Source organism: Rhipicephalus sanguineus, chromosome 1, assembly GCF_013339695.2.
Source record: "Rhipicephalus sanguineus isolate Rsan-2018 chromosome 1, BIME_Rsan_1.4, whole genome shotgun sequence".
Lineage (NCBI taxonomy): Eukaryota > Metazoa > Arthropoda > Arachnida > Ixodida > Ixodidae > Rhipicephalus > Rhipicephalus sanguineus.
In genome coordinates, this window is record NC_051176.1 from 100,075,773 (window position 1) to 100,091,900 (window position 16,128).

General features: G+C 44.7%; 1 protein-coding gene and 1 long non-coding RNA gene across 2 annotated transcripts in view; one reads left to right on the top strand and one right to left on the bottom strand.

The window, feature by feature from the left end:
• LOC119394458 (cytochrome P450 4V2) overlaps positions 1 to 10,170 on the top strand; it is a 76,494-nt gene extending 66,324 nt beyond the window's left edge. Inside the window, exon 11 of the mRNA XM_037661760.2 lies at positions 9,853 to 10,170. Coding sequence (XP_037517688.1) covers positions 9,853 to 10,055 — 203 coding nt within the window. The 3' untranslated portion in view covers positions 10,056 to 10,170. The remainder of the gene's footprint in view (positions 1 to 9,852) is intronic.
• LOC119394465 (uncharacterized) lies at positions 4,635 to 6,566 on the bottom strand. The gene is made up of 3 exons (XR_005184145.2): positions 6,443 to 6,566; positions 5,556 to 5,712; positions 4,635 to 4,776 (listed from the first exon to the last, which is right to left on the bottom strand). It is a non-coding gene; the product is annotated as an uncharacterized LOC119394465 (long non-coding RNA).
• Positions 10,171 to 16,128: the final 5,958 nt, after the last annotated feature.

The window sequence follows — 16,128 nt, forward strand, 5'->3', positions numbered from 1 at the left end:
ACCGAGAAAAGACTGCTTTTATAACACCAGACGGCCTGTTCGAGTTCAAGGTCATGCCCTTTGGTCTTTGCTCGGCACCTGCGACATTTCAACGGGTTATGGATACAGTACTGGCCGGCTTGAAGTGGCAGACGTGTCTCGTGTACTTGGACGACGTCGTTGTGTTTTCCTCAAACTTCGACGAACACCTTCGGCGCCTTGAAGTTGTACTTCAAGCAATCAAGACCTCCGGACTCACCTTGAAGCCTGAAAAGTGCCGCTTCGCGTACGAAGAGCTCTTGTTCTTGGGTCACGTGATCAGCAAGGATGGTGTTCGCCCGGACCCGCGGAAAACAGCTGCCATCGCTGACTTCCCGACGCCCACCGACAAGAAGGCCGTACGCCGTTTTCTCGGCTTGTGCGCCTATTACAGACGTTTCGTCAAGGAATTTTCACGGATCGCCGAGCCACTGACGCAACTCACGAAGGCTGACGTCGAATTCAGGTGGGAAACGTCGCAAGTTCAAGCATTTCAAGAACTGAAACGACGCCTGCAGACGCCTCCCATACTTGCGCATTTCGACGAATACGCCGATACGGAAATCCACACCGATGCAAGCAGCGTAGGACTCGGCGCCGTCCTTGTGCAAAAGACCGACGGATTCGAAAGGGTCATCAGTTATGCTAGCCGGTCGCTATCAAAGGCAGAAATCAACTACTCCACAACAGAAAAGGAGTGCCTGGCCATCATCTGGGCTACATCGAAGTTTCGCCCCTACCTCTACGGCCGTCCCTTCAAAGTTGTGAGCGACCACCACGCCTTGTGTTGGCTAGCTAACTTGAAGGACCCTTCAGGTCGCCTCGCACGGTGGAGCCTACGACTTCAGGAATTTGACATAACCGTCGTTTACAAGTCCGGAAGAAAACACTCCGACGCTGACTGCCTGTCCCGCGCCCCCGTCGACCCACCGCCGCAGGACGACATGGAGGATGACTGCTTCTTGGGAACCATAAGTGCCGAAGATTTCGCCGAACGACAGCGAGCGGACCCAGAACTCAGGGGCCTTGTGGAATACCTCGAGGGCAGGACCACCGTTGTTCCCAAGGTGCTTCGACGTCACGGCGCTCTTGACTACGAGGTCGTCCCGGATGGCATTACGAACTCCCAGCGACGCCGCGCACGACCTGAAGTCGTCCATGTCGGGCGCCTTAAGCCCTTTTTTGCGCGTTAGCGAACCTAGGGACTGTACTTTTTCCTTTGTTATTGTAATTTATTTGTGTATGCACTTGTTTTTCCTTTCCATGTTCTGTTGCAAGCATCGGGACGATGCTCTTTCAGAGGGGGGCAATGCCACGCCCGCTTCTTCTTTTATTTTGATGTGTTCGAGTTTGACCAGCAAGGACGGTTATCAACGCTCGACGCTGGCCCCGAAGCAGTGTTCGAGAAGCTTCACGATTTTGGTAGATCGTTTTGTTAAGATTGCGCGCCGCACGCGAATGTTCCAGCTTTGTCGAGAGATAACACCGCCACCAGCGATATTGCTGGAAAGTTCCATAGCGCCTGTATAAAAGCCGACGCGCTTGACCGCTTGTCAGTTGATCGACGGACGACGCCCTGTTCGCCGCTATCATTGTACAGCGTGTATTGCTGTATTGCTAGTTCTCATTTTCCGGCCACAAGTTCGGCCAAATAAACAGTTTCAACCTGCAAACGCCGACTGCTGCCTTCGTCGACGTCACGACCACGTGACAATATATATATATATATATATATATATATATATATATATATATATATATATATATATATATATATATATATATATATATATATATATATATATATATATATATATTCGCGGTAAAGAATTACACGCGCGGCATTGCAGAAACCTAGCATTAATTTTTATGTGGAACACTTCATTGAAGCTCCTATCTGAGGTTAAGATTGAGATTCAGATATTAAGGCGAAGACAAAGAGAAGCCATGTGTGCTTAGTAGAAATCCTCCCGGTAAGCGACCTCAACATGTGCTAAGGTATACACTGGCGCAAAGGTATACGCGCAGAGTGGGTACTTCGCTAATTCGCAGAATGAATTATGGCGCAGTGGGCACTTAGCAAGTTGACTTACAATAGGCATTCTAGGATAGTTTAAAATGACCAATGTTAAGCGTAGAGACGTTCGTTTCCTCGCGGCACGGTTAACCGAGAAGCGAAGCCTGGCCAGCGAATGCGAAGGCGACAAGAATGGGTTCCAATCGTGCTATCGCGTTCTATTTCTTCAAGGCGAAGCTCAAGCGTCCTCCAAGTTTTCTTTCGTTCCGCTATCAGTGAAGACAACACGCACTTCTGCTTTGATTTCTCGGGCATGCAAAACTTTCCTCTGAAACTTATTTCTGCTAATACATGAGCACACGTACTCCGTGCGCGTATTCTATTACAACAGTCTTATTTTCAATTTATTCTACATTTACAGCGGCGATTTATTATATGTGACGCTTTTTTTCTTTTCGTATTTTTCTTAAAGATCCGAGTCCACTTTAAGTGAAACTGAGAAAAAAACGCAGTTGTAGGGCTACCGGCAATATCGCGTGTCCTGCTCCAACAATTTTTTGTCATTGTGCTCATGTCACCAATATACCTCTAACCTATATTGCGGATGAAATCTATATAGCCCACTATCGTCGGTATTCAGGAGTAACATTTGTATTTGACTCTTATAGACTGGGACATTTCATTTAGATTTGAATTAGCTCGTAAAAGAAATCTAAATCGCAGTGAGTGAACGACATAACACTATTTTGAGACAAAATAAACACCATCCTGGTGCTTCCGTCGGTGCCGTCCTTCGTTGCATGGGCGTAAAGAGCGAGTGGTCCTTTGTGGCAAAAGGCGCACCATTCTGTGCTGTCGGCATCTTATACTGAAGGCCTTCAAAAATTCTTCACTTCTACGTCTTCTTCTTCTTAGCACTTTTTATGCCGCAGCGCTTCGGATCCCTTCTTCTTCTTCAAGGAATAGATCGGTGCTCAGTATCTTCATTTTAGTTGTCTTCTATTTCAAATATACTGTCTTAGAGCGAAAGAATGACATCATACGGTAGCGCAAAACTCGAAAAGAAACACTAAGAAGTAGAAAGAAGTAGGAAAGCCTGCCTGGTACTTTTTATGTTCGAGTTTCGCCCTACAACACCACGCCCTTCAGTAAGTACCAACTCACCCAAGAAAAACTAATTGCAGAACGAGAACACGATAGCAAAGCAATTAGGACACAAATGAAACAGATTGGATGCGGCAATGTTGGTTGTTTTGGTCGCAATTGTTGTTGGCGCTGCGCTGGTTTAATGAATCCGGCTCAGCTGGATTCAAACAGGTACAGGATATGGCTCATTTTCGATTCGCGACCGCCCCGCCACGGTGGTCTAGTGGTTACGGCGCTCGACTGCTGACCCCAATGTCACGGGATTGAATTCCGGCCGCGGCGGCTGCATTTTCGATGGAGGCGAAAATGCTTGAGGCCCGTGTGCTTAGATTTAGGTGCAGGTTAAAGAACCCCAGGGGGTCCAAATTTCCGGAGCCTTCCACTACGGCGTCTCTCATAATCACATCGTGGTTTTGAAACGTTAAACCTCAGATATTATTATTATTATTAACTCACCCAAGAAAAACTAATTGCAGAACGAGAACACGATAGCAAAGCAATTAGGACACAAATGAAATAGATTGGATGCGGCAATGTTGGTTGTTTTGGTCACAATTGTTGACGCAGCGCTGGTTTAATGAATCTGGCTCAGCTGGATTCAAACAGGTACAGGTACCTCAAAGACAAAATTCATGTCTATCACTCGCAAAACATCTAGCGTGTCATTTCAATACTCTGTCAATTCTGTGCCGTTATGCAAGGTTTATGAAATCAGTGATCTTGGTGTTGTTGTTGACAGAGCGTTAAACTTTTCTTCTCACGTTAAGCGTGCTGCTATGCGGGGCCTTCGTTCTCTCGGATGTGTTTGTAGAATATCTCGAGAATTCAGGCCTCCCATGGCCCTACACAAATTGTACACGGCAATATGTCTTCCGCAACTTGAGTATGCGTCCGTGATATGGAATCCCTAGCAAAAATTCTAATAGAAAAACTAACAGCCTACTAGGTTATGGGCACTAATACATGTATTAGACTAATACAGTATAAGACTAATAGCCTGTACAAGTCTTATTGGACAACACTAATAGGACAAGACCAATAGCCTGTATTAGGCTCATAGGCATAAACTAATAGCCTGTATTAGGCTCATAGGCATGAACTAATAGCCGGTATTAGGCTCATAGGCATAAACTAATAGCCTGTATTAGGCTCATAGGCATAAACTAATAGTCCGTATTAGGCTTATAGGCATAAACTAATAGCCTGTATTAGGCTTGTAGGCATAAACTAATAGCCTGTATTATGCTTATAGGCATAAGCTAATAGCCTGTATTAGGCTAATGCGCATAAACTAATAGCCTCTATTAGATCAATAGGTGCCTGCACAAGCAGCGAGCAGGCTTTGCTCGTAGCATGCGGCAGCAGCATGCATGTCATTGCATATGACTCAAAGGCAGTTGTCAAACACAAACACACTTTATTTAAATCGTCAATTGAGGTGAGCCCCCTACAGTTAACCTTCCTCATTTGGCTGCTGAGGTGGTGGTGTTAGCTGCTGAGTTGGTGGCGTCGGTACCTTCATGATGTCCGCAATTTTTACCGCGAGGTCAACCTCCTTAAATGGATACTTCTGGACGAGGAGTGGCTGAAGAAATCTAGAACCAAACACATAAGTAAATCACTTTTTTAAGCTCACAAACACAGAACACAGGCACTGTTGTCCGTCCACGTCAAGCGCGCGCTGTTTTTGCCTTGTTATGTTCAACGAACTAGCTCGAGATGCGTTATTCCAGAAAACATGAAACAAATACGACACTAAATCGGAAACTAATATTTAAATAGCTGCAGTAACAGGCAACCATCTGTCTCAATAAAAACTACAGAGGCAGAGCTTCACCCATTAACAACATGGCTGACACATGCTACAATTTCTCATTTGCTGACATCAGATCAGACAACAGCAAAAAATTTAACACCAGTGGAATTTTATTCTGCTTCTTTCTCCCAGCTTAAATTAAAGAAGATGAGACTGCGAAGCTGTCAATGTTTAATTTTAGCAGCAGCAACAGTGCCCTATAGAGGGCACTGTTGCTGCTCAGCTTCAGGTTTCAGAGGGCGTGCTATGAATTGAGGATGCCGAGGATCATGCATAGTAAAATGTGGAGAAAAAAATTAGATTAAACGTAAACGAAATAAAGCAGCAGATATTTGAAAATGCACTAACAAATAACTATGAGTGTTTTCATCATTTCTAAGAAAATGTGACATGCTACTGCATGCTGTGCAGGTCACATAATAGAAGAACAGATAAACAACTTACATTACCGGGCACGGTAAAAGGCAACAGAGTAATTATCAAAAGAGAATTCGAACGTGCATGCAAAGTGGATGATCTCAATGAAGTGCCCAACATGGTAAGAATTGTATCACAAACCTGCTTTGAAGATCTTGCGCAGCTTCACAACTTCTTGCCGAAGACAATCTCCTCCCTTTCATGTTTCAGGAGGAAACAAAAGGTCCAGCTGTTTTTTCCTAAACTGTGCCTCGGTATCCTTCACACGAGATTTTGGCACTTGTGTCTGTCTTTTGTGCTGGTACAGGCAGAAGCAAAAAAATAATTTGGTGAAAACTAGAAACCACAGAAATGTATGTATGCATGCACAGATATGGTTGCACTTGTCTACTGATTGAACAGCTGACAGCGACTCAAGCTGCCCTCGGCTACAGCCTTAAACTTTGCAAGAACTACGGTGCCAACTCAGTGCAATTCTTCTGTTGGCTATGTATGCCAGCGCCAACAAATTTGGCCGCATATAGAGATGTTGCATGTGTAGTTATTGATTATCTGAAATGCAGTAGATACCTTCGGTCTGGCTGGTTACTTGTCTCTACACTGATTGTACCTGCATGCAAACTGGTGCATGTGCGTCAGTAAACAGACTCACTTGCAGATGGTCATGAAATAGCTAAAGTAGGGAAACCATTCATGCTTTCAAGTAGGCAAAACAAACAAACGAATGACAAACAGGATTTAATTTTTGATGATCTATAATGATATGCGAGCTCCTCCCGATTTTCTACTCAGCGGACTTAGGACTACACAGTACAGTTGCTTGGGGCTATGCAGCAGCTTTGCTGTAAGCCTTCACTCAATTCGCGGGAACGAGGACACTGTTAAAGAATGTTCGGCGGCCCGTAGATCGGTACACGTGAGGCACAAGTCATCCGACCATGCAGGCCATCAGCAAATCGGCGTCGCCAAAAAGCGCTGTCCAGCCTTAAGTAATTGAGTAGTGCTAAACAAACATTTGCAAGATTCACCTTTCTGAAGGATTCCCCACTCGCTGCGGTGTCGCCTTCTGAACTGCTGTCCATAGGCATTTGGGGGCAGGAAAATCTCTTGCTCGAGCTTTCCGCGGAAGCATCAGCCTCCTCTTTGGTTACTGAAAACAGGTACACGCGATGTATATATCGATTGTCCCTGAAATTGCACCATCAAATAATGAACAACAAAAGCATACTCACCAAACGACTTCATAATCTGGGCTCGGAAATATCCGCTGTTTTTGTCATCCCAGCGTACACTGTACCATTGTTTGTTGTCGAAGTCTTTGATAATTTACGGAGAGAATCTCTTAATTCTTTCTTCGAGCACGACAACCTTCACGCCGTCGTCCTTGAAGCGCACATATGCGTACATTGTGCAGGTTTTACACGTGGTAACAGAACTGCGCTGTGGTGGTGGTAGTGGTTTCAAGAAGAAAAGGCGCCTAATTTCTGCAGCCCGATCGGGAGCACGGCGCTTCGCTTGCCGTAGACCGCAGAGAAAGGAGGAAGGTTTCGTCCCAGCGGCGAAACACACGTGTTAAAGCTGATGGCGGTGACGATGCTGATGGGGTGGGAAGTGAGTTTGCGCCTAGAAATCCTCCTTGATTAGTTTGCACCATTTGGACATTTCTAAAATCCTCACAAATCACATTACGGAGAAAAAATTCGCTAATTCTGCGCGGGAATAAAAGTAATCACAAAAGTATGAGCTCTCTGCGCAAGTTTATGCTTTTTATACTGTATGAGTAGTTAATAAAATACACCGTCTATATGGGACAGTAGGATCGTCATCGCCATAGAGAGAAAAAAAGCAAGAAAACAAACAAGCAAACATTCTTGTTCTTTTAGTCGCGGTCTCAGTCAAAATGAATCAGTCGAGTCCCGACTTGGTTTTTCATTTTTCGGATATGGTGCAGTGATAAAAGGCACTTAAGCGCTATCCGTCATGATGGGGGCACGTCTGAAACTGCAAAGCGGAGGAAACGTTATTTGGAGCCGGAGGCGTCTTATTTATTATCACGTACTACATCTTAGAGGTACCAGGATAACCACCAGTGCACCAAGCCATCTTCGCACACGCCTAGGTAGTCGCCTCTTGTCAACTCTGCTGCCGCAAGTGCAAATACTGGCGTGAGTGACTCGCCCCGTGAGGCTTCTGACAACGATGCAAGCGACCAAAGTGGAAGTGCAAGCGATCGTGCAGAAAGCTGTGGCGTCGCTAGCAATCTGTCTGACAGTGAATCTAGTGGTTCCGCTGAAGATTGCAGCGATACATATAGGTGCGAAGGTGATGCTGGTGAATTTTGTCGCACGTTCTCTGGCGAACGCCTTCCCAACTCGGACATGACTGTTAGAGATGCCATGCTTACGCTGATGGCGTACACTGTGTCAGTAGCACTGAACTGGACAGGCATGGTGAAGCTTGTGGGAATAATTAACCTTTTCCTGGGCAAGCCTGTCCTTCCTACTTCGAGTTGGATGCTAAGGAAAGCGTGGAGGCAGTGGATGGATGACCTTGTCAAGCGTCACTATTTTTGTCAAGCATGCGAAGCTGTGATATCGAATCCTCGTCAGAAGGATTTTTCATGCCCACATTGTAGCACCGAAATCTCTGGTCAAAATTTGTTGTTACATTGGACCTCAAGAAACAAATTGAAGTCATGCTTTTGGACAAAGCAGTGTCATAGCACAATAGCTCTGTGATGTTAATTCCAAAATGTGAGGCACATATTAATAGATGCCGTACTCTTTTCTTTCGTGAAACATATACTTTATGCACAGCTCGAGAAAATCTTTTTCAGATTCAGAATCATGCATGCCTGACATGCGCCACCATAAACATGTTAGTAACCCAGAGGTCATCCTTTTGTCACAAATTTTGTGGTTGAACATTTACTTGATGCCCTAGCTTGTTTAAGAGAATAACCATATTTCTATTAGCCTAATATAGGTGCAGGAAAAAGCCCATACGATCTACCTATTAGGCTAATATCAATTTCAACAAGTCATATATAACATACCAATACAAACTAATAAGGCTAATAGATGAACCAATTGAGTCATCAATTTTGCAATTGAACACTTGCATACAAATATCCAGCTTGTTAAACCAAATACCCATATTTCTATTAGCCGAATAGGTGTCAGACCAAAACTTATACGAGACCTATTAGACTAATACAAGTCTTATACAGCTCACTAATACAAACTAATATGGCTAATAGAAGAATGTATTAGACTAATACATCCATCTATTAGGCTAATAAAAATTTTCATAAGACCAATACATCTACTAGAAAAACTTATTAGACTAATACAAGCTTCTATTAGAATTTTTGCTAGGGATGGCATTGCTCAATCCAGCGGTAACACCATTGAACGAGTCCAGAAAAAATTCCTCAGCATATATAACCATCGCTTTGCTAAAATGACTCTGGATCTCGTTCAAATTCTGCTGAATTATTATCACTGCCATCACTTCATTGCCGACGAAATCGCTCTGATCTCTTATTTCTTTACAAGCTAGTCCACGGTATCATATCCTGCCCTGTACTTCTCAATTGTGTAAATTTTCGAATTCCGCGTAAGTTAACCAGAGAGAACAGACCGTTTCACGTACCCGCCTTCTTCCAACACTCTACCGTTCACAGAATACAAAGTCTCTATAATGTTAATTTTCTTGATCTTGACGTTTTTCATAGCCCACAATCATTGTTTTTATCCGATCTTTGCACTGTTTTGACATAGTGTGGCACAATGTACCAAGTCTTCCCTTCTCAGTCTTTCCACATAGTTGTATATATGCAATCTAATTTTTTATTCCCCGTCAATATTTCTCGTGTTGTCTCATTTTACCCCTGCCCTTTTGTGTTCATTTCTCTTTGTCTACGTGTTTTTGCTCTTTTTATTTCTGAAAACTGTCTGTATTGTATTGTTTATTTTTATTGTTTTTTTTGCGTGCGCCAGCACAAAGACCTTACGGTTGTTCCTGGGCACGTTAAATAAATGATTGATTGATTGATTATTATTATTATTATTATTATTATTATTATTATTATTATTATTATTATTATTATTATTATTATTATTATTATTATTATTATTATTATTATTATTATTATCGATTCGGGACTCCCTTTTTGAGTTCGCGTTACAGTCAGGAATTGCCCCATTTTGATCAGAATTGTTTTAATAGTGAACGATACTTAGGCGCGATTTATGCTCCCGTGAAATTTAGCCCAGTTTCGGTTTCTGGATTTAGCTCTTTTAGGGGAAAAACACCACATACCTGGATATTGTTCCTGTAGGCTTTGTTAGCAGTGTTTCCATCTAAAAAGGCTAGGAAACGCTGTGCTAACCTTGGTTGTATTACAGAAGTGAACAGGTACCATTTCACTGTGCAGGTCAACGCTTCTTCATGCAGGAAGCAAAGCTGCTGCTTGCGAAGGTTCTATCGAAGTTCACCGTGGAGTCAACTACGCCCGTTGAAGAGCTCAAGATCACATACGAAGTCGTACTCAAAGCCAGGGGTAGTCTGCGTGTCTGGTTTCGCAATAGAAATTTGGAAGAGTCGGAGCAGGCGTCACAGAACGACACTGTACTGTGATGTCGCACTCGTGCTCCTTGTTCATTGTAATCAGAAAAAAAAATTGAAAAACGGGCGATTCGCCGTTAATTTGTATGCGTGCTTTGTTATCTTACGTTTTCAGCGCAACTTCCTTCTGAAAAATAAAGGTTTTATGCACGAATAGACTGGTCATTCGCTCATAGCAAAAAATCGGGCAGTTTGCACTAAGTCGCGCAAAGCTTGGCATAGCGAAGCACGGGCCCATCGCCGCTCGTACTCCCCGTCGACCGACACGTCTAACTTCGAGAGGCGCATCTTCCTCCTCGGGAGTACGCAGCCAGGCTATGCACTATAGAGCGGAAGTTTCGCACGATGTCTCCATTGGTGGGCGTGGCTTAGTTACTGCGCATGCCCCGCTTGGTCAGGTGGTGCGGTATCTGGTCGCTAGACGATGGGATGCTTGCTTCATCTTTCTTTCTGTCTTTATTTCTCTCGGTCTACTTCTTTCTTTCTCTTTCGTTGATGTTTTGTATGTCTCTCTTTCTTTTTCTTTGTGCATGTTTTTCTCTCTATTTCTCTCGTTCTTATTCTTTCTGTGCTACACTTTACTCTCTCCCTTCCTCATTTACGTCTTCCTCACCATCATATCTCTCCTCCTCACGCTCACTTCCCTTTCCCACCCCCTTGCTACACTATAGTATACAAGGCTATACTATACTATGCTCTACAAGCTATGCTATACAAGGCTACACTGTACTATGCTATGATAGTGTGCCTGGATAGCCGAGTGGTTAGGACGCCCGCTTTCGGATTGAGTGTACGCGGGTTCCAATCCCGCCTCGTGAATATTTTTTCTCTGATATATAACTTTCTTTCCGTCTCTCTGTTTGTTTATCTCTTTCTTTCTTTCTCTCTCTATCTCTCTCTCTCTCTCTATGTACTCGTTCTCAGGGTTATAACAGGCCACGCCGTAGAGGTGAGCAGTGAGATCTGCCCAAATTCTGTGGAAAATACCCGTTCATGATGATGATAGTTTTCGGGCATGGTCAGACACTTTACGCCGAGCTAGAACAGCTTCGCTGTTAAAAGTGCGGTAAAGAGTTATACAGAGTACTAGCGCTATTAAAGAAGAAGTGCCGTAAGCCGAAGGCCCATTTGTGAAAGTAAGTCTTGAACGAAATGGTTTGCAGCATTTACTAAGGAAATATTTACTATTCCGTGGGATAATAGCATTTACAACCCTCTCAGAAATCATTATGAGTAGCCATCGGCTTACTAATCTCAAAACTACAAAATGGCAATCAATGAGAGAGAATTTTAATCAACATGTGGAGCAGCATTTCAGTGGTAATTTATTTATTTATTTGTTACATACTGCAACGCAGTATGTAACAAATAATTGACCGCAACGCAGTAGCTCCCATTCTTAAAGGGTCCCTGAAACGGTTTTGACGATTTTGTACGAACACATTGCACCGGTAGAGCAAGTCCTAGGGATCATTTACAGAACGATTTAAGCTCTGTGCGTAAACTGTGTAATTTATTGCAAGGCTTTAAAGCTGCGAATCGCCCCCGATCACAGCAGCTCAGTCAAACGCGTTTTCAAACCGCCCATTTCCAGTGCATGTCGTACTGGAAGCGCGACGACACGCAGGTGGCTGATCTGATTAGACATGTTCAGTCCACGCCACTGAACCTCCTGTGGGCAGCGAGCGTCGTCTGCCTGTGTTACAGCGTGCTCCGTGTGTACGTGAGCTGAGCGACAGTGTTTATCTCGAGGTGTCTTTTCTTGGACACAATGAATTCCTCAAGCCGTGTTGTGTACCACATATCTAGCAATTGGTGACTTGTAAAGCTGCGACATCGTGCAATGTTTGTGAGGCATCTGGCCAGCGGAATCCCTTCAGCTCGTCGCTGCAATAAGCGTCGCGCTCTCGCTATCTATTCAACGCCGCGATCCACGTTTCTGCGGCTGTAACTTCACCCCTGAAGACACAACCACATTGCTCGAGTTTACGCTTATCGGTGATCATTCTCGAATTCTTTTTGTTCGTCCGCATACTTTTACAGGTTGTCGCCGTACAGAGAATAAAATAAGATCGGCTGGTAGTGTGGCGGGACCTGTCGGAGGAGATATCAACCACTCCGCGAGCTTCGTCTTTGTTGCCAGACGCCGTGCTGCCGTGCAGACTGGTCCTCCGAGATAGCGCGCGACCTGTGGGCGCGCAATATCGGAGGCCATCACTGGGCGAAGTTCAAACCGTCGAGTCCGCTTGAGAGCGCTGCGATCGCCGGCGATGCCAGCGTGCCTGTGAGTTGAGGGTGCAAGGCAATGGTGAGGAGGAGGGTATAGATATAATTGTCCGTAGCTGCCTTGGTACACAGTGCGTCGCTTAATTTCTGGTGTGTATGATTTGGGGATGCTCTTGCCTAAACGCTGGCAAAACTTCAAAAAACCGTTTCCGGGTCCCTTTAAAGGGACCCTAAAGAGCGAAACGATTTTTCTCGTATTAGTAAACTACTCTTTCACGATACCCCGTATTAGTAAACTACTCTTTCACGATATAGCCAGGTATGATACATAAAACGGTCTGTTGAAGTGCAAATAAACTCCGTTGTAAGTCGGCGCTCGTCTGCGTCTATGTGTGTCTCCTGTCTTCGTCTAAGTTGCGCTGCATTCCTCCAAGTATGTACTAACTCGCCCCAGTCAAGGTATTATTGTGAAGTCAGCCTTGCGCCACTCATGCGCACATAATGCATGCTCCCGACCCCATGTTATTTTATCGCATGAGGACGAAAAGTTTCGTAGGTTTTTCTATTGACCTCATGTGCGTAGGAGTTACTAATTGCTTAGGAAATACTACGCTTGCGAAAAGGGATTAGCTGCGGTTACGTGAGGTTGAAAAGGTTGAATATGCTCTTTAGCACCTCTAACTTTGCCCTATGCAAGGATGATGACGATTCTTTTGCGTATCGATTTTTCATTTTATCACGGGTTCCCCCACCAGGGTGGGGCAGTGGTGATGAGTACTTAGGCGTCAAATTTCCGCTGAAATAAATGAGTTGATAGTCTTTTCTTTAGGCTGTCCCTGCGCTATCGAGCATTTAATATGAGACGGCATAGAGGGTGGTGGTATGAAAATTTACCATCACTTCAGCTCACGCTAAGGAAAGCACAGGCGAAAGCACGTGCTTTCAAGAGACACCCGTTGCATTACTTTGACATTCTCAATCAATTGCATTGCACCACTCCTCCCCGTTCCCATATGAAGCATTTTGCACCTCACCTGGTGTTACACGACCTCCGGGATCGGCCCACGTTCGACCAAGCGACGGTGCCGTCTGATGACGTCAGAATTCATCATTTCGTCTGGACTTTTGGTAGAACTCGTGTTCGCGCCAACGCCGTACGTAGCACTGACTCGTGAGACATGAGGCTTTCCCCATATAAAACTGGGTAGCTTGCTGCCGTACGGGTTCAGCTGGGGACGCATGACAGTTTTATAGCTGAAGATCGCCAGGATAGACTTCGTCGTACAATGCACACAGACACGCTGATTATTATGCCTATTCATATCCACATTCCGTTGCACAGTCCCTTTCTGCAAGACAATGTGGCAAACAATACGACAGTAGGTATATTCTCCCGCTTTTGCCAGTATACTCTTTACTGTATCTTGAAACATGTGCGCTGCACACCGATATGACATGTACAGGCGCCCCTGTGTTACACTGTAGCGTTTTATTGGCTGCGAGTATGTTAAACATGCGTACCAGAATGCAAATCCTTCTGACACCCATTATCGGATGCTCTTGGTGAAATGGGCAACGCCTTTAAACGAGCGCAGCGTGTGCACATCGAACTTAGCGCCTGTGTATATACGGTAACTCTAACCTTAAGCGCTACCGACATGCTAAAGAGCGACTGGCTTTACTGAGCGCTTACTGCAAACATTTTCATAAACAAATAATACCCATGAGAAAATGAACACGACCTCCTGATAATATCGAATAACTGGTAGAGAGAAATAGGGGCATGTGAAATTAAGCCAGGTGATTCGTAAGCAATTTCATAAAACAATTAATTCGGAGAAGCACTCCTTAGGACTATAGGAAGTAGGTTCTTATAACCGCAAGAGAAGTTCCCTTACTGTCCTTGGCATCTCTTGAGAGATGCTGTTCTGAATAGATTGTGACCAACTATACAACTTTAGAAGTCTGCAGCGCTTCCTCCTCAAAGGTGGATGATCACAAGCCTGCACTCATAGGCACGCATTCCAGACTGACGTCATCAGGTCACGAGCCAGACGGACGGTGACCGCGCCTTCGGAGAATATAGCCAAGTGCACGAGCGGGACTATTTTTTAAGTCGCGGTGGCGATCGGCTGCCGCGCACGGGCCTTCTGGGCTGGGCCTGCCCGGACATCTTAATTTGAATCCCACCATAGACACCAGTTTTCCGCCGCATCGCAAAGCGAAAACGGATAGACATAAAACTCGATTACCTGATTTCCTTCCATTGAAGCAGCGTGGCGAATGCTAATGAAATTTCATTTCCCCATTTCAGCAGAATCATTGCCAATGAACACTTGCACAGTTGTGCTATATCTACGCATATTTGTTTTCTCTTTTGTGCATACAATATGATAGCCAAGTTCGAAAAAAATGCTCGGCGGACATGAACACCATACTCAGCAAAAAAGTGTCGAATGAAACAGTATCTAATCTTCCTCATCCGCATTCATCCTATCTACGTTGTATATCGTGCAGTATCATACAGTGTGACATAGAAATTTCCTGATGTCTTATGTGCGTATACCGAATAAACTTATTGTTCTTAAGTCACTAAATGGCAAATTTCTGTATTTTTAAGCCAAAGCACTGGAACAGCAATATCTTTCCGCGTTTTAAATGACGCCATATTTGCGTATTTTATTACGTGTACTGCAAGAAATAAACCAAGAATCTTGGGTTGCTATCCCATGCATCGAGAGAGTAAGCAACTCCATTAAAATATTGGCCGCGTATCTGCGTGCTTCGCTACAAATGTCGTCGAAAGACGATAGTCTTCTGCCGGCCGTACTACATGAGTCCTGGTCTCATCCGCGGCCACCCGGGATGCTGTTCTCGTACCATTTCCGTCCTGGCATGATAAATGCAATGGAGGTTTGTTTGAACCCAGGATTCCAGCTTCGGGCGTCTCTTCTGCCGCCCGGTACGCTCGCTTAGCCTCTCGGTCGCTGACGATTCGCGCGTCGCGTACCTTGTCTTTGTCCTGTTGCCTCCGGGTGCGCCTCGACTCACGATCTTTTGCTATCCGCTGGGCTCGTTACTTGGACGTTTCTATAGGCACGCTTGAGACGACGGGCGTCGGCACGCCGGCGCTTCTGCGCTGCAATATGGTCGTCGGTCTTTTCCCTGCGTTGTCTGGGCATGTCTTGTAGAGTGGATTGTATTTCATCAAGCGGCCATTTATATTTTGCCTTGCCTCAGACAGCGCCTCCTCTATGTTGAATCAGCCGCATCTGGCTGGCATTAATCAAATAGAGGAGGCGCTACGTGAGATATGGACGCCATCTGGCAGTGGCGTCGGGAAACATGAGCTTGAGCAGAACCCAGGGCCACTGCCAGGTGGCAGCACCATATCGCCGGCAGAGGGCTTTTTCGTGCATAGCGTCGCATTCTCAGCGCAACCTAAGAACACTGGGTTCTTTAAAATTACGTATTTTTCTTTAGAATTACGTAATTTTCTAGTAAAGGAACACGCCATCTAATACTTACGTATTGATGTTGTGCCTCAGATATGCGTAATATTTTCTTTTTGATCGACAATGTTCACAAGTATGAATGCAGCTACTAGTTCAAGATGGCTCTGCGTTTAGGAAGTGCTTAAATTTTAGCCAGGTGGCTGAATCGTGTGACAGATAGACAGAAAGACAGACAGAGAGACAGACCAAAATTCTTGCGTTCAAGTATCCCAAGAAAGACTATCGTCTTTAAAAAGGACAACCTTGTGCATCGAGTGTTTGGCATATTGGTGCGCTTCCATCGTTGTGTCCACGGCGTCAATGACAAAGAGACGTGCATGACGTTTCACCTATTTATTTTTTGT